The 25,669-nt window shown below is 35.3% G+C and overlaps 1 protein-coding gene across 6 annotated transcripts in view; it reads left to right on the top strand.

Annotated features, from left to right (window-relative positions):
* Lrp1b (LDL receptor related protein 1B) overlaps positions 1–25,669 on the top strand; it is a 2,121,147-nt gene that overhangs the window by 1,818,286 nt on the left and 277,192 nt on the right. For all 6 annotated transcript variants that reach the window (XR_010064783.1, XM_063284873.1, XM_063284870.1 and 3 more), the window contains 7 exons: positions 6,066–6,179; positions 6,419–6,568; positions 12,741–12,863; positions 15,003–15,122; positions 19,159–19,287; positions 21,828–21,950; positions 24,945–25,085. Coding sequence is in view for 5 of the 6 variants with exons in the window: in XM_063284873.1 (XP_063140943.1) it covers positions 6,066–6,179; positions 6,419–6,568; positions 12,741–12,863; positions 15,003–15,122; positions 19,159–19,287; positions 21,828–21,950; positions 24,945–25,085 (900 nt within the window). In the remaining variant the exon portion in view is untranslated. The remainder of the gene's footprint in view (positions 1–6,065; positions 6,180–6,418; positions 6,569–12,740; positions 12,864–15,002; positions 15,123–19,158; positions 19,288–21,827; positions 21,951–24,944; positions 25,086–25,669) is intronic.

The raw sequence follows: 25,669 nt of genomic DNA, 5'->3' as shown, positions 1-25,669 counted from the left end.
AAGCATTCAAATCATTTTCTAGTCCATAGTATATCCATCTCCCTCTAAATAGTATCTTGGTCTATCCTATCACATCCTTACTCCAGTCCCTGGTACCAATTTCTGTGTTAGAGTTTTATTGCTATGAAGAGACACCATGGCCATGGAAACTATTATAAAGGCATACATTTAAATGGGGCTGGCTAAGAGTTCACAGTTTTAGTCCATTATTATCACAGTAGATACATATTGTTGGCATGCCAGTTTATATGAAACTGGAGAAGAAGCTGAGAGTTTAGCATCTTAATGCTCATGTAGTAGAGAGAGAACCAGCTAGGAACTCAGTGTCTGCCCCCACAGTGACATATTTCTTCTAGCAAGGCCACACCTATTCCACCTCACAATGGTGTCATTCCTTATGAATCAAGCACTCAAACATAAATCTGTAGGACCGTTTATATTAAAACCAGGATATATATCAATAGTGGTTATTAGTACTCCTTTCCTTAGTCCACAAATGCATAGTAAAAATGCATGTTAAAATGACTATTTTAGATTTCTTCTATTTTTTAAAGCCAGAGAAAAATCCCAGAGTCTACATCAATCTTTTATTTATTGTTCCTTAAAGGTATTCCTTCCATGATTGGGAACTTAGACCTAAAGCTATTTGAGCAGATATGAAGAGCTGCTCAGAAATGCTTTCATTTTGTATTCCTCTTCTTGTGTTGCTATCGTTGGCTGAATAACTAGATGTACGTGGGGTGAATAATGAATTAACATGTTGTACTTGTCTCAATTGCTTCCTGTGGGCAGTGTCTTTGGCCTCTAGAGTCTTTTAGGTGGACCAGAATACTAGGAGTTCCAAGGTTTCCCAAAGGAAAGAGAACACCTGGTTATTTTTCTATTCTTTTGTTTGTTTGTTTGTGTTTTTTGTTTTCAAAACTGTTAAAAAAAATCCCTAAAAAGACTCAACAAACAACAATCTAAAAGAAAAATATAACCATGGCTCAAAAATAAATTAGTAGTCCCTCTGTGTTTGTACACTTTAAAGTGTAATCAGTTATGAAATCATTTAATAGAAGTCACCTTCTATTAAATGTGAATGTGAAAGTAAGCAAAATATCATTGCCACAGGAAATTTAATGTCAGTTGCGTTCAAATCCCCATGTCAAGTTCTTTAGTTTCAGACAGCATGGGAAGTAGTAAGAGAGAACCAATGTACGTTATTCATAAGAATTATCCTGGGAACCAGAGAAAGACCTATTGATTTTTAAGTCTTCTTTACATCATAATGCATTTTAATTGTCAAAATAAAAAGCAAGTGGGATAAAGAAGAAAACTAGGAAAGTGTGTAGAAGGGTCTGTGGCTTTGATTTTTTATCTTTCTGCTCCTTTTGACCCACTGCCCCTGTCGAACTTATTTAGTGGTATCTCACTTCTACTTATGGGGATGTGTTCTCCAGAGTATTTTATTGACTAAGCTTATTGTAGACTATTTGGAAGGAAAAGCTGAATATTTCACAGTTGGCTTATTTTTATTTGGACCAAATAATTTTCTTTTTCTCTTATTCAAGACTTTTAGCCTAGGGAAAAATTATCAGTCAACTTTGTTTTTTACCTAACAAATCAATCACAATAGTTCTCTCCTTAGAAATCACCCCAAGAATGTAACTGCAGCAACAGGTAGTGGGATTTGAATTTTTCCACCAGAATTAGCATTTGTTTATTTATTGTGTACTTTGAGTAAATTAGACTCAGCATTCAGAAACATTTCTATACTTGTTCCCAGTTGGTGGCCATGTTTTATTAGGCTTGGGGAGTTTCACCTTGTTAGAGGAAGTATGCCATTAGGGTCTGATGTTAAGAGATGAATGACTTGCCATTTTGAATTTGCCATTTCTTGTTTGTGGTTTGAGATGTAGGCTATTAACTTTTGATTCAGCTCCCATTTTTTCTGCTTACTACCTCGGTTTTGGGCCCAAATGTGCCTATCCCTTTAGAACTGTAATCTAACTGAACTCTATAAGTTATGTTGGCCATGGTATGTTATTACAGGAATAGAAGAGAAAATAATATAGTTATTTAATTAAGTTATTTACTACTTTTGCAATGGTGCAATAGTTCCTCATCAGTATAACTAATATACCTGGTCCAATACCTTTTAGAAAGTTTTACTTTGCCTCATGGTATCAAGGGCCATGGTCTTCTCTCTATGTTTGTGGGCCTGTGATGAACCAAAAATACTATGGCTGCTGCAGAATATAGAGGGGTCTGATTATCTTAGAACAGAAAGAGAGCAGAGACATGTGAAGAGTAGGAGGCAGTTCTAACTTTCAGAGGTACAACCTAGTAACCTAATTTTTCCAGCTAGGGTACATTTATTAAAATGTCTACCTACCACCTCCCTAGATAATGACGTATGCTGTGTCCACAGAAAGTTTTCAGTGGACATTTATCTCTCATAAATTATCCCTTCATTGATCATCAATGTAGGGGTCATTACCTTCTACTATCATCCTGACCCTAATGCTTACAGAACTTCGTACCTACATTTAAAAGAGAATTTCTTTCCCATTCATTACTTTTAGTCCTTCTGTGGCTTTAAAACTCCATATCTAGTCATAAAATTAGTGAAGCCCTGAGTAAAGAGGACAATCAGTTTCATTTGATATCTGTATTCTGTTTATGCCAGTCCATCCTATGCCCCCAATTAATTAACTCTATTTGGTGATTTGATGAGAGTAGCCCCAACAGGCTCACATATTTAAATACTTGGTCCCCTGTTGGTAGAACTGTTTGGGGAAGATTAGGTTTGATTTTGTTGGAGGAGAGGGTTGTCTGACTCCTCCTTCCTGCCTGGTGTCCCCCTTGCGGGCAGTGGGTGAGAAAGCAGGAAATCAATATCACAGACTAGCAGGTGGGCAGTTGAGAAGGCAGAGAAGCAAGCTCATTTATTAATTCTTGGGGAACTCTTTATACCTTCTACCCATGCACCATTGGTCCTAAGCAAGCAGGTTGGCAGTTCTCAAATCGGCTGTAATTGTCTGCATCACCAATCTCCACTCTGTTAAGCCGGCTTCAGTTTGGCCCTCATGTGGAAGTTGCCTCTGTGACTGTGTGGCCCCACAGGCTATTTACAGAAGTTAATGTGGAAGTCGCCACAATCCTGGCACAGGTGCCATTCTGTTCTTCCTATAGGAAATATACCAGTTTTTTGTTTTTTTTTTTTTACCAGTTTTGGAAGACTTTGAGATCTCAAAAAGACATACCATTCCCTGATAGTTCTCTTTCATTCTGCCTCATGCTTCTGGGTGACATACCGTCTCTCAGCTACTGTGCCAACCGCAGCTTGCCTCCCTGCTTTCTTGAAGTCATTCTCTCTACCATGATGGACTCACCCTCTGGGACCATGAACCCCAAATTAAATGTTTCTTCTGTATGTTGCCTTGGTCATAATATCTTTTAACAGAAAAAGAAAAGCATCTCAGAAAACCTTTTGCAGAAAATAAAGAGAGAAATGTATCTTCATATTTTCTACTCTGAGACCCATTCTCCTGATTTCCTGAACATCACTTACTTGATGCTTTTCTCTAACAAATGTATTCAACCTCACAGTTGCATTAGCTTTTAATATAATTAAGAATTTCTATTGTTATTTTTATTTTTACTACAGAGCTACAAGACTTTTTTTTATTAACTTGAGTATTTCTTATATACATTTCGAGTGTTATTCCCTTTCCCGGTTTCCGGGCAAACATCCCCCTCCCCCCTCCCCTTCTTAATGGGTGTCCCCTCCCCATCCTCCCCCCCTTGTCGCCCTCCCCCCAACAATCTAGTTCACTGGGGGTTCAGTCTTAGCAGGACCCAGGGCTTCCCCTTCTACTGGTGCTCTTACTAGGATATTCATTGCTACCTATGAGGTCAGAGTCCAGGGTCAGTCCATGTATAGTCTTTAGGTAGTGGCTTAGTCCCTGGAAGCTCTGGTTGCTTGGCATTGTTGTACATATGGGGTCTCAAGCCCCTTCAAGCTCTTCCAGTTCTTTCTCTGATTCCTTCAACGGGGGTCTTATTCTCAATTCAGTGGTTTGCTGCTGGCATACGCCTCTGTGTTTGCTGTATTCTGGCTGTGTCTCTCGGGAGAGATCTACATCCGGCTCCTGTCAGCCTGCACTTCTTTGCTTCATCCATAATGTCTAATTGGATGGCTGTATATGCATGGGCCACATGTGGGACAGGCTCTGAATGGGTGTTCCTTCTGTGTCAGTTTTAATCTTTGCCTCTCTATTCCCTGCCAAGGGTATTCTTGCTCCCCTTTTAAAGAAGGAGTGAAGCATTCACATTTTGATCATCCGTCTTGAGTTTCATGTGTTCTAGGCATCTAGGGTAATTCAAGCATTTGGGCTAATAGCCACTTATCAATGAGTGCATATCATGTGTGTTTTTCTGTGATTGGGTTACCTCACTCAGCATGATATTTTCTAGTTCCAACCATTTGCCTACGAATTTCATAAACTCGTTGTTTTTGATAGCTGAGTAATATTCCATTGTGTAGATGTACCACATTTTCTGTATCCATTCCTCTGTTGAAGGGCATCTGGGTTCTTTCCAGCTTCGGGCTATTATAAATAAGGCTGTGATGAACATAGTGGAGCACGTGACTTTTTTATATGTTGGGGCATCTTTTGGGTATATGCCCAAGAGAGGTATAGCTGGATCCTCAGGCAGTTCAATGTCCAATTTTCTGAGGAACCTCCAGACTGATTTCCAGAATGGTTGTACCAGTCTGCAATCCCACCAACAATGGAGGAGACAAGATGTTTTTCTTATGGTTCTACAGTTCTTGATTTTCACAAGAGTTCCCAAAATTATGTATGAATTTCTGTACCCTAAAATTCTTGAACCTCCAGTTTTCCTTACCATCATGCTGTAACTGTCATAACTGTTTCCTTCACTATCCCATCAGATGTATTCCCTCCCACCACACGGAGGACTTCCTATTGAAATATAAAGGAAATGGTACGATGGTGGTTCAATTGGCCACACCATCTTCATAGCATGCTTTACTGATTGTCCCATTAAATCTTTTTTGAGCTGCACCTTCCTAGTCTTTCTTGTATCTGTAATGCTACTTCAAAGGGTACATTCATTCTGTATTCTTAACAAAGAGATTACATGGAATGATTTGGAATATAGCTAATGAAAGACCAATAGTGAGGTAACATAATAAAGTGTAAATGATTAACATGAGTATCTCCTGGATAACGTCTTTACCATTTCTACTGCAAGAAAACTAAAAATGGGATGAAATAGGGACATTACAAAATGCTTTCTAGAGCAGAAAAATTACTTTCCCCTTTGTGGAAAAATTCATGTATCTCTGCTGATAATGACATTGACTGTTTGACATATTAAGTTGTTCTTTTTAATGAAGAAAACAATGAAGTAATTTTAATCATGTACTGTAAATAAGACATTATTCTAACCATTATTTAAACAGAAATAAGTATACAATTGCAAAATACAATGAAATATAACAAGAGTAGTGTGTTATAGAATATAAATGATATTCATAACTCTGAGTAAAATTTGAATATTTTAAGATAGTTTTTAAAAAACCATTTTCAATTCATATAATCACTGTTTATAATTAAATAGGCCTTTTAAAATATTGCTATAAGTAAAAGCTGCATAATCTAAGAGTCATGTTGGTTTTTCATTGATATAAACTACCTGACACAAGGGTTTTCAGCCATTATCACTAACATTTTATTATCAACTTAGTGCTGGATTCTTGTGAGCATAGTGAACTAGGCATAACTCTTTGAATTGATCTGTGGGTCTGGTGGTACAGGAACTGGCAATTGCAAATTGTGTGATAAAATCCACAAGTATAGCCAAATAATTCATAGAAGAAGACATATAGGAGACACACTGGGTGAAGTCAGAGGACAAGAGTGTCATGTTAGACATATAAATTCAAACATCAAACTGAAATAAAGTTGCATAATTGATAAAAATTCTCAAAATATAAAACGGGTGATTTTTAACTCATCTACCTATTTACTCATTTACCATGTATTTTGCAGTGTCTACTTGCTCCACAGTTGAGTTTAGATGTACAGATGGGACTTGCATTCCAAGATCAGCACGGTGCAATCAAAACATGGACTGTTCAGATGCTTCAGATGAAAAGGGCTGCAGTAAGAATTGCTACTTTCTTCTGTTTGTTCACATACGAACACCTGTTGGTATTGAATTGAACACTGTCCAACTCTTTTCTGAACCTCTTCCATAATCGTTATGCAATTAACCCTGTTGTGTAGTATAATTGCATATTTACTTCATAAGGAAGCTAAGTTTCTTGCCTCTCTGATCTCCAGGGAAGCCTCGTCATATTTGCAAATGTGGTTTTGACTTCAGTTTTTCTGCATCCTTCTAGATAATACAGATTGTACACATTTCTATAAACTTGGAGTGAAATCCACAGGATTCATCAGATGTAACTCTACCTCACTGTGTGTTCTGCCAAGCTGGATATGCGATGGATCTAATGACTGTGGAGACTATTCGGATGAATTAAAGTGCCCAGGTGATTCTCATAAGAAAACAAATTCTTGCCTTGATGATTTAAGAGTTAGCTACTTAAGGAATGAATAGATGAATTAGAAATATACCTATATACTAGGCATAACCATGCTCTTTTGAGCATGCCACTTGATCTATCTAAATGGATTACAAACTGTTACTTAAGAATTACATGCTAATGTAAGAGCATACTTTTAATATTTAACACTATATTAGTACCTTCAAATTGATGATTAAGCCATGAAAAGGTATAATCTGTAAAATTTTTCAACAGAAAATTTATGAACTGGAAGACCTATTTACAAAAGAAGAGGAGAATGCTATGTCTCACTACTGAATTCACTCTGTATTAGACATCTGGTGTTTTATATTAGGTTGCTATAGTTCATACAACTTTGACCATGATAGGTTGAGGGTCAGTTATATTATTATTGAATCAGGCTCTGATACATTGATATCTATTTCCTTATCGTTTCTGTCAGGAAAACTTTGTACAGCATCAGCATTGCATAGCATCTGGCTCATCCAACCTCTGCTCCTCCTTTCCCACCTTGAACTCTGATCCTTAGGGAGTGGGCGTTAATGAAGATATCCCACTTAGAACTGAGTGCTCTATAGCCTTAATCTGCACACTGTCCTGTTGTGGGTGTTGGTAAAAGTTCATTGTCATCTACTGTAAGAAAAAGCTACTCTGATGTGAGTTGAATGAGTCCGTGCTCTATGGATATGCAGTTCTCTCATGAGGAGACATTGCTATATTCATTTTATAGAATACTAGTATCAGGCCCATGATTTATCTAGTCTCAGGTGATGGTCACTTTAGCAGTACCAGCTATAGATGCCATCACGGACTAAGCTGTAAATTAAAATTTTTAAAAAGTGACTCCTTTTTATATGGAGAGAGAGAGAGAGAGAGAGAGAGAGAGAGAGAGAGAGAGATGAGGGAGCTGGCCTCCTCACAGGAAGCTATTTTGCAAATTGACCTCTTGCAACTTTCTATATCTTCTCTGCCATCTACAAAATGAGGCTACTTGGTAAGGGGTTAGAGGGAGATTATATACTTTTACCTGCAAATATAAGGATAAGTATTTAGAATGCAGTTGTAATTGATTCTGATTTAGAAAATTAGCAGTATTACGGTTTTTCGTGGACCATAGCCTCATTTAGTATTTGTTCTTGACGAGACTTAAAGCACAAGGTATAAATTCTTTTCTGTTGAGCACTGCTTAGGTTCAGTTAGATCAATGTTATATACAAGGAAGACAACTATTGCATGCCTGAGAACAACTTCTGGTCTATATCAATATTGATTTATAGGTTTCATACCTCGGTAGGATTACTGATAACCATTCCCCTTGGCAACTTGAAGAGCTCCTCCTCCTACTGTGAGATCAAGTTATGAGGAAGGAGGCTTCAACTTTAGATCCTGCTTATCTGCTCCAAGTCCTATGTCCAAAGTGTGGGGTGACTTTAGCAATAGTGTCTTTGCCTTCAATAGCTGTGAGGCAATCGAAAGCAACAGGAGTTGCTTATATTGTTTGATGAGTCTTGGCATGTTGGTTTTTAATGGAAATCATATGGTTTTTGGTTGGACCACCAAGTGGAACAACATAATTCGTGTTTGTGCGGTGTGTGTGTGTGTGTGTGTGTGTGTGTGTGTGTGTGTGTGTGTAATTTTAATAAGCATAAAACAATAATGGATACAGAGTATCACAAATCATGTGAATTATCTCTTTCTTCCTTCTCCCTCAGCTGGTCTATCCTTTTTTCCTCTCCAGTTAAAGTTCCTACATTTTCCTTTTTCTTCTTTCATAACCCCTATATCCTCTTCCCTTCAATGAAGCTCTTCATACCTCCTAACAATGGACTTCTCTTCTGTTTGTTCTCTACAGACTCCAGGTTATAAACTCACATCTAAAGATTTGGAGCTAGGAAACACGAATAAGAATAAGGTGTTTGTTTATCTAGGTCTTAGTTACCACAATTTTTGTAGTATAATCATTTTACTCAATATTATTTACTAATCCATGAGCATGGCAGGTTTTTGCAACATTCAGTGCCTTCCTCAATCTTTTTGTTCATAGATTTAATATCACTGGGGTAGCGCTTTCACGTCTTTTGTTAGTTTTATTAGTAGATTTTTGACTTTTAATGGGGATGTTAAGAATCATTTTCTAATGTGTTCTTCAATCTCAATACTTTTCAGTAAGGGTTAAGGGTTAATTCACCGTTGATTTTGAGCTTTAATGCATCATGGTCAAAAGTCATTTATGGAGTTGCTACAATTTTTATGAAATTGAGAAGCTTCTTTTGTGTATTAATAACATGAATACATACTTTTGGTGTTTGGGGAGAATTTTATTTAAATATTTGTCATGTCTATTTTATGTATAATCATTCAATTGTGACTCATGTTTATTTTTTGTTTATGACAATTATATATTGGAAAAAGTGGACTATTTAAATCCCCTACTATTTATATTTGTCTTTAATTTCAGTAATTTAATTATCTTGAAATCAGGTGTGCCAAATTTTGGTGAATATATGAGTAGAGTGCAATGCTTATTATATTAACTGATCCCATTATTAGAACAAACCATCATTGTCTTTTCTGGTTAGTCTTATATTGAAGTTTATTTCGTCAGATATTAGGATGTCAGTGTACTTTTGCTTCCTATCCCATTTGCTTAGGTGACTTCTTTATATTCTTTGACTTTAAGGAGGCACCTATCAAAGCTGGGTTTCCTTTAGATAACAGAGAAAGGAAGTTTTTTCCATTTAGCTAGCCTGAATCATCAGAATGGGAAGTTGAGGCCATTTATACATTCTCTATCTGTTTTGATTATTTCTTTTTGAAGTCTATTTTGTTAAATATCAAAATATCGACACCAGATTGGCTCTTAAGTTCATTTGCTTGGAATGTCTTTTTCTAACCTTTTCCCCTGAGGTATTGTTCTAACCTTGATATTAAGGTGTGTTTTTTGTAAGCAGTAGAAGGAAGTGTTTACTTTTTTCATTCTTTCTGTTAGTCTGTGTCTTTTTGTTGAGGACATTGATATTGACAGCAATCCATGACCAAGAATTGTTGATTCTTGTTATTTTGTTTTTGTTTTGTTGTTGTTGGTGGTGGTAGTGGTGGGGGTAGTGGTGATGGTGATGGTGATGGTGATGGTGATGGTGATGGTGATGGTGATGGTGTGTGTGTGTGTGTGTGTGTGTGTGTGCGTGCATTTTCCTTTTTTGGCTTAGGTTGTTTATTTTCTGTGTTTTCATGTGTGTAGTTAATCTCCTTATGTTCGAGCTTTCCTTCTAGCTCCTTTTGATGGTCTGTATTTGCAGACACATATTGTTTTAATTTGACTTTATCACAGAATATCTTATTTTCTCTATGACGATTGCTGGGGAGAGTAGTCTGGAATGGTGTATGCGATCTCTTAACATCGGTAGCCTATTTACCAAGGCCCTTCTGGTTTGTATCGTCTTCATCGAGAAGTCATGTATAATTCTAATAGGCTTACCTATATGTGTTACTTGTTCTTTTCCCTTGCAGCTTTTAATATTTTGTGTTTTATTTCTATAGGCTTAGTGATTAGATTATTATTTGGAAAGAGGAATTTCTTTTATGGTCCAATCTATTTGATGTGTTGTATGATCATTGTATCTTTCTAGGCATCTTCTTTAGGTTAGGCAAATTCTCTTCAACAATATGTCAAAATTATTTTCTAGGACTTTGAGCTGGGGTTCTCCTTTCTCTAGTCCCATTATTCATAGGTTTGGTATTTTCAAAGTTTTCCGGATTTCATGGGTAATTGATATCAGAATTTCTTTTAGATTTAACATTTCCTTTAACCTGTGTATCTATTTCTTTTTTATATCTGCAATGCCTGAGGTTCTCTCTTCTTTCTCTATTATTATCTTCACAAGGCCACCTTCTAGTTTCTGTTCAAATACCAGAATGTTTCATTTCCAGAATTCCCTCTTTTATGTTTACTTCGTTCTATTTCCATTTACAGGACCTGAATGGTTTTATTTGTTTACATCAAGTACTTGTTCATTTCATCTTTTAATGTAATTTATTCATTTCCTCTTTATACGTCTCTCATATTCCTGTAATTGTTCCAAAGTCTTTATCTTGTGCTGCAGCTTTACCTATGTAATGATATTCAGGGCCTGCTGTGGTAGGATAGCTGTGCTCTAGTGGAGACATATTGTCCAGACTGTTATTGATTTTTTTTTTCTTATACTGGTATCTAGGAATCTGGGTTTACGGTGATAATAGATTTAGGTACAGATTTCTTGGTTTGACTTTTTTGACTGGGTGTTTTCTTCCTTGTTTTCTGTTTCCCTTCTAGATTTTCAAAAAGTGTGTATGTGTTTCTTGCCTGTTCTGCTGGGCTTCTTGGCTGGTTTGTTCACCGGGAATGTCTGCTGCTGTTAGTTGGGGGAAGGATGGTCTGTGGAATCTACAGGAGGCATAAGCTGGGGGGAGGGAGATTGTAACTGGTGTTCTGTCATCGCTGCAGCACTAGAGATGAGCCTGAAGGATTGGGTCTGCACTTGGAACAAAAAGAGCAGAAAAGCACTGTGGGAAACCTAAGTGATATTACAGCAGGAATGGCCTGTGGTTGAGCAAGGCTTGTCTGCCAATGTTGTGGACTGGGGAAAAGGGACACCTGAACTAGGCTGGTCAGGAGGGGATGGTCTGTGCATTCCACAGGAAGCTTGGGGAGGTGAAAGAGAGACTGTAGGTGGTATTCTAGTGCAGAACCAGGTTTGAGCTTGAGGGAGTGGGCCTTCTAGCTGAACAGAAAGAACAAAAAATTGTAGAAAGGCTGGATTAACAGTTTAAAAAGACTAGGGAACTTGATGGTTTTAGTTTTATAAAGCTTGCTTATCAAGATTATTAGTCTAATGTTCTATTTATAGCGAAACCTCATTATAGCAGTAGTTGATTTTGAAAGTAAATATTACACTTTGAAAGAGAATATTACGTGATAATCATCAAACATGTGGTTCTTTTCTGTTATAAAATTATCCCTATCTAGTATTAACATTGCTTTAAAAGTTTTCACCAGTAGTAGAGTATTATACTAAGTAAAAAAAATCAAGATGCTCCTGCAAGCAATGGCAAGTGTAGGCTAGTGTAGGAGGCCTCAGCAAAAGGGGCAGCTAATGTCAGGTGATCTCTGGATCATTCTGAAAGATGTAAAGTAGATGCGGATTTTGTCTCATTGTTACATTCATTAAAAATGTGTTCATAAAAACTAAGGAATAAATTTGTTTTAAAATAATAAACAATGAATCACTTCAATTAAATAAATTGTAGGGATAGCTTTCCGGCTGAACACCATGACATACATATCCCAAATTGTCTGTAAAAAGTGTTTAAGAGGACAAATGTTCTCCAGTCAAGAGAAGAACCAATAGTCAATTTTATATTCTACAGAATCCTATATCATATTTCAATTTTAAAATGAATCATATTTTAAAAATGATTTGACTTACAATTTTTTCTTATGAAAATTTAAAAGATATACTATTCTCATTAATTAATGTTTACCTGTAGATTTCAAGTTTATGCTAATCATAAAATGTTGTACTTACCTCCTCTCCATCAGGCAGACAATTTTCAAAATTCTATTGTACTAATTTTTCTTTTTCAAAAACTTAGAATATTGCTTAAGACCTACCAAAACTCATTCAAGATAAGCCTGTAGAAATATTAAATTCTTATTTTTTTTTGCGAAGAATCACTAATCTTTAATGTACTTTTGTTCGAAACGCAGAACACACATTTCCTATACAAGTATAGTATTCTGTATTTAATTTTGAGTAATTTTGAGTTATTTTAATTGTCTTACTCTTACTACTGAATCATTGCATCAAACTGATTCAGCAACTATTAAAATATTTCCAAAAACTACTTCTTCCTGGTCTAATACAAGCCTGGATTGGATTTAAAGTCAAGTCTGGGGTTAGAATGTACCCCATGACTGGTGATGTTCTTATTCTCCAGTCATTGCAACCTTGGCATTTTCAGGACATGGACTGAGTCATTTTGTATTTTCTGGTTTGTTCTCCCAACTCAAGTGGTATTAATATTATTTCTGTTTGTACTGCCAAAGACTCATATTAATTTAAAATATTTGACATTACATTTTTATGTTTTATCATAGTTCAAAACAAACACAAATGTGAAGAGAATTATTTTGGTTGTCCTAGTGGAAGATGCATTTTGAATACCTGGGTATGTGATGGTCAGAAGGACTGCGAGGATGGGCTCGATGAGCTACACTGTGGTAAGCCTCGATCCTGTTTTGTTTTATGAGCTGCACATACTACTGCTTGTATGCTGGTGTTTCCCTTGCCACAGCCTTTATCCACAATAACACTGATACACTATAAAAGTTAATACAGGCAATGATAATAAAGCATACAACCTCTTGTCCTATAATTTTCTAACTTCATAATTATAATTCTTATCAGTATTAATCTAAATGATGTATCTTCATTTGTGCGTGATTTATTTCTAACATCATTAATATGTTTCCATTCAGTTATAAAAATATGATTTAAAAATACGTTACACTCATCCTACAAGTTCTTGGAAATTAGACAATAATTTTAATTTTTGTATTAATTGTGTGCATTATTTTAAATAATATAGTCAAGCACTTATTTCATCAGACACTTGCCTTTTCTCACTATCACATTATTTATTCGTGTACAAAATTTATCTGTATTGTAAAGAAAAACATCTTAATTTTTATTCTATAAAATTTGAGGTTTTGATTTTTTCTCTGAGAAACAGTCCTATATCTACTCTTTATCATAATATCAGCACACTGTGGTAAATGAAGTTGGAAAAACATTTAAAAACTGAGCCCTATGTAAAATGTCAAACTTTCTTGAAAGTAAATTCCATAGGGAAATGATTAAATGTGATCTGGGTAATTAAAATTCTGTAGATCTTCACAGTAGGTAACAGAGTCTGCTCTAGGAAAAAGAAAATGTCAGACACTAGTCTATGTATATTCATAATTTCTAAACAGGGAATTATTATATGATTAAATCTTTAATTTTCCTTTTCCCCAAATATATTTGCCTAAAGTCTGTTTATATAGTGATCATGTGCATAAATATTTGAAAGCGAAATTTACAATTTAAAATATTTATTTTGAATTGAAGCCTGTGATAGATAATGTTGTTGCTGGCCAAACAATTTAAGGTAAGAAGGGTTTGTGGCAGTTTACAGTTGTATAGTTTATGGTGTATGTACCCTGGCAGAGAAGGTATGGCTACAGTAATAGAGCAGCTTGTCACATTGCATCCAGACCCAAAGGGAGAGAATAAAGGATGATGTACTTAACCCACTTTCACCTTCGTATTCAGCCCCAGACTCTGATCTACATTTAGGGTGGGTCTTCACACTCCCATTAACCTAATCATATTAACCCTTATGAATGTGCCTAGAGATTTATTTATTTATTTATTTATTTATTTATTTATTTATTTATTTATCATTATCTTTCCAAACTGGCCAAGAGATCAGCAAACACGAAGCCAACTTTTTAATGTAATGAAAATTTGTGTTTTGAATAATTTTATTTAGGAGGATTTTATTCTGGGATGTCACTTGACAAAACAGCATGCTGTGTTGTAGGAGGGACAGAGGCTGAAGCAGGACAGTGAAAACACTGACACTGTGAAATTAAAGGAGTACGCTATTAAAATAAAACACAAAGCCATTCCCTTGTCATTGTTAGAACTTTGTTTTTCCTGTCTTCTTTGAAACCAAATTTCCTTGCTTACGATGCAGATTTTTTTATACATGTTAAAAGAGTAACTCAAACAAAGAAAAATACTACTTTCCCCCTCTGGAACACTTACTTTATTTTGTTGATCAAGAATATTCTTAAAGGGGTACAGCCAGTATAGTCACTGTTTAAATACAAACCTCATAAGAAGTGTGCTGGAGGAAGAGGTCTCGGTGTGCTGGAAGTACAGGAAGGGGTAAGCTGTTGTCAACCTTCATGTAGAATCTCCCTAGAGAGTAGGACCTTGATTTACTTTACTATAGGATTGGATTGATTTTAGAATGCCATTAGGAAAGAGTCTAAGGAAAACCTTTCACTGTGATAACAGGGAAATCTATTTTAAGACAATCTTGTTCACGATAAACTAACTTTTGTCAATTATGTATGCTAACTTGGCTACCACATGATGTTTTGATCCATGATCACATTGCAGAACATTCAAAGAAGGGTGTAAAATATCTACTTCTTCAATTCTTTATTAATTTAAATTAAATATTTATTAATTTCAATTAAATGTTCATTAATTTCCTATTGTTGCATGTGGTTGTACTCTTGTATGATTGATCCTCAGAACTTATTTTCCAAGTGTTTCCTCCTAAAATAATCATCTTTGCTCTTTAGATTCGTCTTGCTCTTGGAATCAATTTGCTTGTTCCGTACATAAATGTATTTCTAAACACTGGATCTGTGATGGCGAGGATGACTGTGGAGATGGCTTAGATGAAAGTGACAACATTTGTGGTGAGTCGCTTCCTTTGTACTCAACAAAATTTTCCCTGTGAATTTTTAAGTAGTATATATGTTAGGCCATTTTGAAGCACAACATATCGTAATATCACATGCCTGTGTTTTCTAATGTATTAAACATCATCAAATTTATATTAATATGTAATTGATTTTATTATTTTCAGGTATAATGCTTAAATTATTTTTAATGTAACAGGTTAATCTTTTATTTTAATATTTATTTTTGTTTATATATTGGTGTATGCTGTGTGGAAATATGCCCAAGCCATATCCTCTGGATTTAGAATTTCATTTGGCTATTAGCTGCTTAATGTCAGTGTCAGGATTTCAATGATGATTTTCTATAAAAATAGTACATTTAGGGTTGGGGACATCCCCTTGTAGATGGGGGAGGAGGTATGAGATGTAGAATAGTCATAGGGCAGACTGGGAAGGAAATAAAGACTGGATTGGAAAAAATAAAGAATTAAAAAATGAAATGAAATAAAAAAATGAAAAAAGACATTAAGTTAAAAATATTAAAACTTAAAATGTCAAAAATAGTAGTATATTCTTTTAATCACTTTACTGTACCTCAAACACCTATTCTATTGTCTTTTAAAAGAATATATATCATTTGAAAGGTAAATGAATGGAATGATTAATAAAATAGCAAGAAAAAGCTATATATACATAATACAAACTATTATGTAGAATTTTGTCTGGGTAGCACCAATAATCACATTTGTCTATCGTATATTCTAGTCTTCATTGGTCCTTTGAACTAAATTCCATTGATGGACAGGATTAGCTAAATCATCATATATTTTGACACATAGCACATAGCTCGGTTGTTCCTTGCAAGCTAATATAAAGATTTTCAGTGCCATTAACAACGTATGTTGTTTGTGTATCCATTTTGTAATAAAGCCTCTCTATACTGCATTGTTTTAAACTAGAAATAAGAAATGGCAAGTTTATACAATTTTCAAAGGACCTTGTAATTCAATACTTATGATATTGAAATATTAAATATCCATATTTACAAATTATGTATTTAACTAACAAATATGTACTATGTTTTCATCTATAAAAGTGACATGATTTATTTTAATAAAAGCTGAATTCTTTCTATATCTACATTTCAGCAGAATGGTAAGCTGTTCAGGTTGATAACAGAGATAGACATTTGTTATAATTCTCAACCTTGGCTGAATAGCCCTGTGAATAACATAAAATTGGTTCTATCTCCTAAAATCAGACAATCTATTTAAGTGCATTTAAGCCATCCCAAACATATTTTTTTCTTAATACAGTTGTTCTTAATCCTGTTATAAAAAGATAGATATAAAAAATAAAGGTCATTATCAAAATTCTTTAAACACAGGAAATAATGATTAATTACATGAGTTTAGCTCTCTTGGTTTTCTTTGTTACAAATCTTTCAGTTCTAACACAGGCCTTTCATGAGGTTAGTATGTTTTCAGAGCATGAAACCATCTTTCTTTTGACCTTGGTTTAATCAGGCAATAAAAGTTTCCAGTGGTATCTGATTTCTGAAAGACATAGTGTAGTAGAAGAGGCAAAGGTTTTGGGGAATCACTGAATTAATGTCAGCTACTCAAAATATACAATCATGGGAAATGTATTGCTCAGTTCTTGAATTATGCACTGATCAGGAGATAGAGATTTATCTACATAATTTCTATGATTATCATGCAGTGTCAAAGTTCTTTTTCTTAGTTCTCCTTTCAGCTTTTTTCCTTTATGTACAAGTGATATTATTCCTCTCCTTCTCTCTCTCCTTCCTCTTTCTCCCTCCCTTTTTTCTTTCTATGCACACACACACACACACACACACACACACACACACATGCACACACAAAATGATGTTTTCAGAAATGCTTTGAAATAAGGAAATAGTAGTGAACCATATTTATTTGCATTCCAAATAATAGGTCTATTCAATTTACTGTTAGACTGTAATTTCTATCATATCAATATGATTGTATATAAGAACTACTTCTTTAGAACAAACTCGAGTCAACAAAAGCAATCTAATACTTTAGAATACAAAGGCAACCTTACCAATACTTTACCTCAATGGCTCAGAACACTTTATTTACCAAAAGAAATCCATATTAGAAGTACATTAAAATATAAATTTCAGAGCCCCATATCCAAATATTGTGATGAGGTATATGAACATGTTTTTTAACAAGTAGAGTGTAGCTGTGTGATAGCTTACTGAGGACTTCAGCATTGAAATTCACACTGTACCTTTTGATACATGAGAAATTCCATATGTACCTTTTGGTACATTAGAAAAGGTAAACCCACAGATATTAATAGATTTATGTGAAATCACATGGAGAATGACCAATGGTTGAGGTAGGGCCATAATTCCATTTTCCAAAAATATTAACAGTATACTTATCTTTAGCTACTAGCTTTTCTTATTTGAGCAGAGCATAAGGTGGGCCTCGTAGATGATTTTCAGTGTGTCCTTATTCTCACCAGAGATATTTTTCTCCAAGAAAGACAACGCCAAATGGCAGGGGTAACCAGAAAATGGAGCCATATTGTTTTCTGTGGCTAGTTTCTTCTCAGTTGATTTAGTGTTTTGGTATGTTTTTCAATCAGAGTATAAAAGGAGCCATTGAATTAGTTGCAATGAACATTAGATCATTTGATACCTGGAGATGTCTTCATGATTATCTAGTCATAATCCTTTTGCTACCAACAAAGAAAATTTAGACAAGACATTTCTCAAAGTTCAGGCAGAATTAGATCACAGCATGTCCAATGCTACATAAGTTAAAACATGGACTTGTGAGTTTGAGTTTAATATTGAAAATGACTTTAAAAGATAAGGAACTTATAATTTCAGTGGGAAGATACTTATCTTAAAAATTCCTGAGCACTTAACAGCCACATCAATCTTATCTTTCTGGTCTCATGTATGTCAAGAAAAGTGAGGGAAAGGAAGACCTGGGTCTTTTGGAGATTTTGCGGAAATAGTCCTCTGGGACTACCTTGGGAGCAAAGCTGTGAGAAGCATCTTCTGCTCACAACAATCATATGACTGCAATGCGAAAAGACAAAAACCATCTACTAAACTGCATTTAACTTTGGTTTACATGAGTGGAAACACGTTTTGTAATAATTAAATCAGTCATCTTAATCAACCAGCTAAATTTTTTTCTTTTACATTTCTCTTTCTTCTCTCTCCCTTTCTCTCTCCCTTCTCTCTCTCCATTTACCCTCCTTCTCTGTCTCTGCTTCTCTGTCTCTCTTTCTGTCTCTCTCTTGAATTATTAAGGATCGAGGGCAAGGGTTAGCAATTGTCAGTCAGCAATTATCTCTTTCTAGGCATTATAAAGCTTTATAAAATGAATTATATGTAGATATTTGGCATATGTTTTGGACATTACATTATATTGAAACTTGAAAATTGAGATTGAGTTCCTTTATTCAAGAAACATTTTATGTGTACATTTAAAAGTGCCTATGAGAGATTGTCCTTAGAAGCACAAAGAAATATTTTTGCTCACCAGGTCAGCATGTAAAGCTCTGCAGTTGTAATCTTCTCAGATTTTCAGCTTATGGACGCTGGTTGCCTTTCATGTGAAGTGTGATAAGTAATAATTCTGCAGGATTTAGGGAGGTGATGTATTAAGTGGTTCACAATTGCTAAGCTATGAAATGCTTTCATCACCATTCCTGCTATTGTTCCTACCTATGCAGGGTCAATTCCTTCAGAATGTCATCTATTAAAGAATTCCAGGGTATGATTTGACATATTTTCAAGGAGAGACAGTATATAATATGATACAGCTATAAACAGGACAGCACTTGCAATCAGGAAATAATATATACTTAAGCAAGAATATGTAGACAATTATTAAGACAGAAGGAGCCATGATTCCCAATAATTCTCTGTCCTTCAGTGCATGCAAGAGTCCATTGCCTATTTCTGCAGGACTGTTGAACAGTGGCCATTTTCCAGTGGGTGCACAGGGTTTAATACCGCTTTTCTTCTGGGTTTAAGGTGCCGTCACTTGTGCTGCTGACATGTTCAGCTGCCAGAGCTCCCATGCCTGTGTGCCCCAACACTGGCTGTGTGATGGTGAGAGAGACTGCCCCGACGGGAGTGATGAGCTATCCAGTGCAGGCTGTGGTATGGACATTGTCTGAAGTTGTGTGTCAAAGAATTCAGTGGCACAATTGTGGGGAATTGTTTTTGTCATACCATAATATACTTTCTTTTACTTTTCTCATTTCAGCAGTTAATCAAGGTGTGATTCTATAATAATAGTTGTTCATGAAGCCTTATACACTCAATATCATAGAAATGGTCAATATTTGCACCATTTTTAAAATTATTCCACTGGCTGCAAATTTACTATTTCAGTACCAAAAGAGCATAACATCTTACATAGAGATTGTTGGTTCTTCTAATATTTTTTATTTAATATGTCTCCCTTTCAAATGGTTTTTGAATGTCTATTAAATGCACTCTATAAATTGCTACTATTAAGTAAGTACTGACCAGGAAGTCAGTGGACACTTACTGTGTCTGGAGATTTGATATTAACCCTTAGGTCATGGAATACATGAAATTGAAGGATCAAGAGGAAACCTTTGAGGTCAATTTACCATGTTTCTGATTCAAGATTATATTAAGGAGTTATTCAAGAGGAAAAGTTTAGATAATGTTTTCCATGGTTAGAAGGATAGAAGACCTCCTCATATGAATGTAGATATCAACAATCAACTAGTGATCTCTTTATCAGAACAGTTTTTTCAGATTCAGTCTATTGAATGAAATCTGACAATGTCATGATTTTCTTTTAAAGACATAAATCATCACATCTTTAAAATGTTATATGTGAGCTCGTTGATGCACATGTATGCCAAAAGAATAAAACTACAATAGAAAAAAAATTGAGGCAGCCTAAATTGTTCCCAACTCATCCTGTTGTAGAATGTACAAAAATATGATCTTGAAGTGGATATGTTTTCTATGAAGGTCAATGTTGACACTGAAGGCAGAATAGCAAAGGATTATGAATTAATTAAATAATCAACATGATCCCACATGAGTTTGCTATTGTAGTTAGTTAGCATTCTAGGAGGCATATTAACACTTGTGAGTCACATGGGTATAATTCAATAAATTATGCTAAAATACAACAAATTGCTCTCAAGTGATCTGAAAGTGTTAATGCAAAGTAAGTTACTGCTGCTCAGTTTTAAAACAGAATGTATGTGTCAGGATTGGTATAATTCACTTGAGTTATAGCAACTGTCAAACCTCAAAGTTACCTGAGTTATTAGCAACTCTTCAGTTTTAATTTTATTAAAACATGTAAAGTTAATGTTGTTGCTGTGTGACCTCTCTATAGTGATTAAAATAACTTTGTTCAAAGTAAATTATACTGGACTACATTCCCCCTCCCTCACACACACAGATATCTTTCTGTTTTGTCTAATCATGGTTCTATGCAGACAATTCAATGGAGGATAGCGGAGGTTGCTTTAGAGGGGATGGGGCAGCTGGATACAGTGGACTGAAAGGGGCATGTGGGACAATATTTGTAAATTCCCAAGTCTCACAGTAATGTACTTAAGGGATACTAGATCATTACAAAAAATGGACCAATAATTTTGTGTTGACTTTTTGAAAACTGACCATATTACTTTATCTTGAAGGACAAAGAAAAGAGGTGCTCTCCATGGGGACACCCATGCCCATTATATGTTAATCAATACAGTAGTAAGGATTTTTAGTTAAGGCACTTTTTATTTACATTATTAAATACTGTCAGCAATGTCGTAAAGTATGTTAAGAAACAGGTAGAACACAATTAATATAGAAATAGAAATTTTGAGAGTACCCATAAATTGTTGAATACCTAAATTGAAAGGTCAGTTCTATATACCTTATGTAATCATGGAAATATTGTCAGAGAGATTTGAATACCTTCGTTAAACAGGGGGAGAAGCAGATGAACAGAGATGGTGCAAACTTTCTCGAACATGAAAATATAGGGGGCAGAGCCACTTATGAGACTTGGATCTGTGGCATTTGCCTATAGCAGATCAGATATTAAGGATTCACTATGACCCGAACCCTAAGTACTATAGCATTCACACTTTTAGGTGACTACAGAGGATGCTGTAAAGGCTTTTGGCCCTATGTGTATAATATGAAAGTGGATTTTTTTGCATGGATTTTATTGCAAATTTGATCAACAATCACTTAAGCTCTTTCTGGAACACTGCTTTCATAATGCTATGTTCTTGAGGGGATCAATATTCCATTGCAAGGGTCAGTATTCATGGTATTGGTGGAATTATGGTGGGGCTCAATTACTTGTAGACCTTAATTTTTCTTGAATTAGGATGCTGTTTCTGTAGGTTTCTGAAAGGCTTTTTTAAGAGCGATGTTATTCTCAGTCTTCCTAATGTACCTTCCTTGTCTCTCATGAACGTTGTTTCTATTCACTGAATCAGCCTTTGAACCATGCATGTATCTATTAGCATTTTAATATACATATGAGATCATTCATTTGCCTAATACATTGAATAGAAATACATTAGCATTTTCTCTGAGTACCTACAAACTGATAGATAAAAGCTTCATACTGTAACCTTCAATTAGGAGAGAAGATAAAATATGTCCTTATGTAATTTTATGTTTTGTAATTTCTTTAGCACCTAATAATACATGTGACGAAAATGCATTCATGTGCCATAATAAGGTGTGCATTCCCAAGCAGTTTGTGTGTGACCATGACGATGACTGTGGAGACGGCTCAGATGAGTTCCTGGAGTGTGGTGAGTAAGGTGTCTTATAGGATTAACTGCTCAAGGTCCATTAAAGGAATGCCAAGACACAGAAGTAACCAAAACAAACAGGCATTTATGAATGACTCCAATGAATTCAGTGTTACACACGGAGTATGGGAATTTGTTAGATCCTGAAAACATCCATTTTTAAAATGTTTCCTTTTGCCATGAATTCAGCACAATCGGCAGTCAAACTGGGAAATGTGTAGAAAAGGCCTTAGCGTAGAAGTAGTTAAAATTCTTTGAACTTTGAAGATTACATATGACAGGCTTATCAGACCTTAGCTGTACATAAAAAATGATATCCAAAAAATGAAGTTAGTGTTTTCCTTAATTTTTACTTTGAGGCATGTACTACTTAATGTTCAAATTATCATTATGATCACCAAGTGTATCTCAGAATTATGTTGTTTATTTAGTTATAACATTTATTTCCTCCAGAATAGAAATTTTAGTATAACTAATTATATATTAAAATTCAGTTTAGAGTCTTCTGGAAAATCATTTATTTTTATGAATATTAAAATGCTAAGAACGAGTTAATTTATGTAATACATATTCAAGGGCATATTGGGTGCTTAGGTAGTATTGGCATTTCACTGCCAATCAAGGCTGACCACCTTGGACTGTAGACACAAGGCCCATATTTGTTGTCTTATGTCATGGATTCAGTGCTCTGCAGACTCCACACTTTGCAGTACACTCAATGCTTTCCTCCGTTTCCCATGTGACGTTGACTAATTGCCATATTTCATTCTTTTGTAGTATTTTTATCTTTAGTCTTTGATGGGGTCTCTGAGAAATCTCTTTATATATATATATATATATATATATATATATATATATATTTAGAGTTATTTCATATTTTATCTTTCAGTCCATATATTTCAAGTAGCACATCGTAATTCAACATGTACTCTTTTTAGATTGGTTATGTATTTATTCACTCATTACATATTTACCTACTTATCTATTTGAGGTCAATGACTGACATAGAATTTGCTATGCAGAGTAGCCTATACTCAAACCCACAGATATGCCAAATCCTAGGATTAAAAGTATGTGCTAAAGGGAAACAGGATGTCATAATAGCATTTCACTTGTAGATCTATTTCTTTTATCATAGTCAAGAAATACTCCATACATAAGATGACTTTGACCTGCTTAGGAAATTACTAGAACATTTGAAAAGTGAACAATGTGGCTCTGAATCATATAAGTAATGATGCCTTGGAAGGAAATAGAAAACCTATAGCTCACTCCTGACTAACTGTGGAATGGGCAGGATAGAGGCATTTCTAAATGACACGATTTGGAGAATAGCAATTCTGCTCGTAAGCTTTGGAACACAATAAAGTGAGGGATAGTTTTTGTGATGCAGGAAAGAAATGTGAGATTTGAAAATTTAGTTGTAGAAAGCAAAAATGTGATGCTGATGAGCCCCACTACTATATCAGACCTTAGCACTAAGATTAGCACTCAGGGGGTTGGGGATTTAGCTCAGTGGTAGAGCGCTTGCCTAGGAAGCGCAAGGCCCTGGGTTCGGTCCCCAGCTCCAAAAGAAAAAAAAAAAGAACCAAAAAGATTAGCACTCAGGTTAGAGCAGACTAGGAAAGAGGCAGAGTCAAAACAAAGAAGGAAAGAAATCAATATGCAAGACAACAACATCACAACCGATATTCTGGAGTTGAAATGCTGGGTTGCTACTCTAGTGTTATAAGCTGTATCAGGAAGTGCTTTTAAACAGGAAGACTGGGGAAAAGAAACCCTGGAGAGTGGATTATGAATACTTAACCAGGAAAAGTGTGCAATCAAGAGCAAGAAAAATGCTGCCAAAAAGTCAATCCATTAGAATCCTGGGAGACTTAAATTTGACAGCTTTGCTTAGAGTTTTATTTTTTCCTTTTAATCTCAAAGAGGAATTTCTAAAAGAAGATGTTACAGGAAATGATGTTCAATTAATTAATGGGAAGTAGAAGTCGGTAAGTAGAAACAACAAAATTCTGCATACAAGTAAAGCAAAAAACGTGTTTAGGGACATGAAGATGGCTTTGCAGCTGAGTGAACCAGACTGGATTTGCTGTGCTTCCTAACAGGGACATCCTGCTCCTGCAGGGACAGACTGCAAACAGGATGCTACGGCAGCCTCACTTCCACCGTCCAGTATGACAAATTCTTCAGTAAGATGTGCAGCGAATTGCCTTTGCCACTTCATAATGACTTAATCAAATTCTATCTCTAAAATTAGAAGAATTTTTACCACTATTTTCTAGGAATGCCCATTTATAATTTAAAAGGAGAAAAATTTCATTATAAACCTTAATTTAATAAATCAAACATAAACATAGTTTAAATAAAACAAACATATTAACCTAACAAATGATGCTTTATTATATAACTCAACTTTGAATGGCCCTAAGAATTGGCATATTGGAGGGGTGGCCCCAAGAATTAGCATACTTAACAGTTACAAACATTTTTGTCCTCATTCTTTTATAAATAGGATTTTATTCTTATTAAATAAGTTCTTTCTGAACTTAATAATGTTTGGCAAGCATAAGTATACCATTACAATTTCTGAGAAGAGCTGCTGGAGCTCAGACTCCGTTTACCCAAAGGTCTGATACTACACATAACCAAGCAACCATGCCCGAAAATAGATTATAGTAGTTATCATTCTGCTTCACATCCTGAGAGAAATGGGTCAGACATAGACAATCACAGAATAGAAGCAGTTGGTTGTGTGGAATAGTAATCTATTCTTACCTAGAAACCTGGTGCCTTATTTCCAAGTTTATATTTGACGCTTTTCTGCTTTCACACAAAAACCATGTCTTACAGAAGTAATGGAGAAATGAGAAGAATTTTCCAGAAAGGTGTATTCTGCCTACTTGCTAATTAGGGCTGCTGTCCACTGAGAGGGTAGAGTGCCGGTTAATTTTTGTAATGGGAGCTTATTGGATGCTACATCCTCCTCTCTAGGGTACCGGCAGTGTGGTCCGGAAGAGTTCCGCTGTGCAGATGGGCGCTGCCTCGTAAACACACTATGGCAGTGTGATGGTGACTTCGACTGTCCTGACAGTTCTGATGAGGCGCCAATCAACCCAAGGTGCACGAGTGCAGGTATCACACTACATAATACTCTGTTCACCTTCAGCTTTCTTTTTCTGGTTTCACTTTTGTTTCTTTGAGACGACATGTTTATACACAGCTTAGGTTGGCCTCAAACCTAGAGTTCCCTTTTCTCAGCCTTCTGAGTGCTCACATTAGAGGTCTGAACCACCATTCCCTGATTATGAAATTCTGCTTTAATTTCTACCTAGTTAGGTATTCAGTGAAGTAGACGCAAAGAACCAGACACATGATTCTACTGGTTGCATAAAGCACCCAGTGGTTACGTTTAAGGTTGTGCCAAAGAATCTGAGTGCTTTTTTACTCTCTCACTTCACAAATACATCATATTTTCTTAGGGAGGAAGTTAGTTCTTATATGGTTCAGGCTGACTTCGAATTCACTGTGTAGCCAAATACAACCTTTAACTTCTCCTTTGCATTCACCCTTTAAACGCCAGAATTATAAGTGGTGGTACATGTTTCCATGATCAATTTTAATCTTTAATTGATATTTTATATGAGGAAATTTTCTCTCCATAGGGTCCATAAAATGAAATTATAAGATACATTAAAAATTTAATGATATATCATCAG

The sequence above is a fragment of the Rattus norvegicus genome, chromosome 3 (genome assembly GCF_036323735.1).
Source record: "Rattus norvegicus strain BN/NHsdMcwi chromosome 3, GRCr8, whole genome shotgun sequence".
Taxonomy (NCBI): Eukaryota; Metazoa; Chordata; class Mammalia; order Rodentia; family Muridae; genus Rattus; species Rattus norvegicus.
Note: the sequence above shows the minus strand (reverse complement) of the source record. Positions and strands in the feature narration are given on the sequence as shown.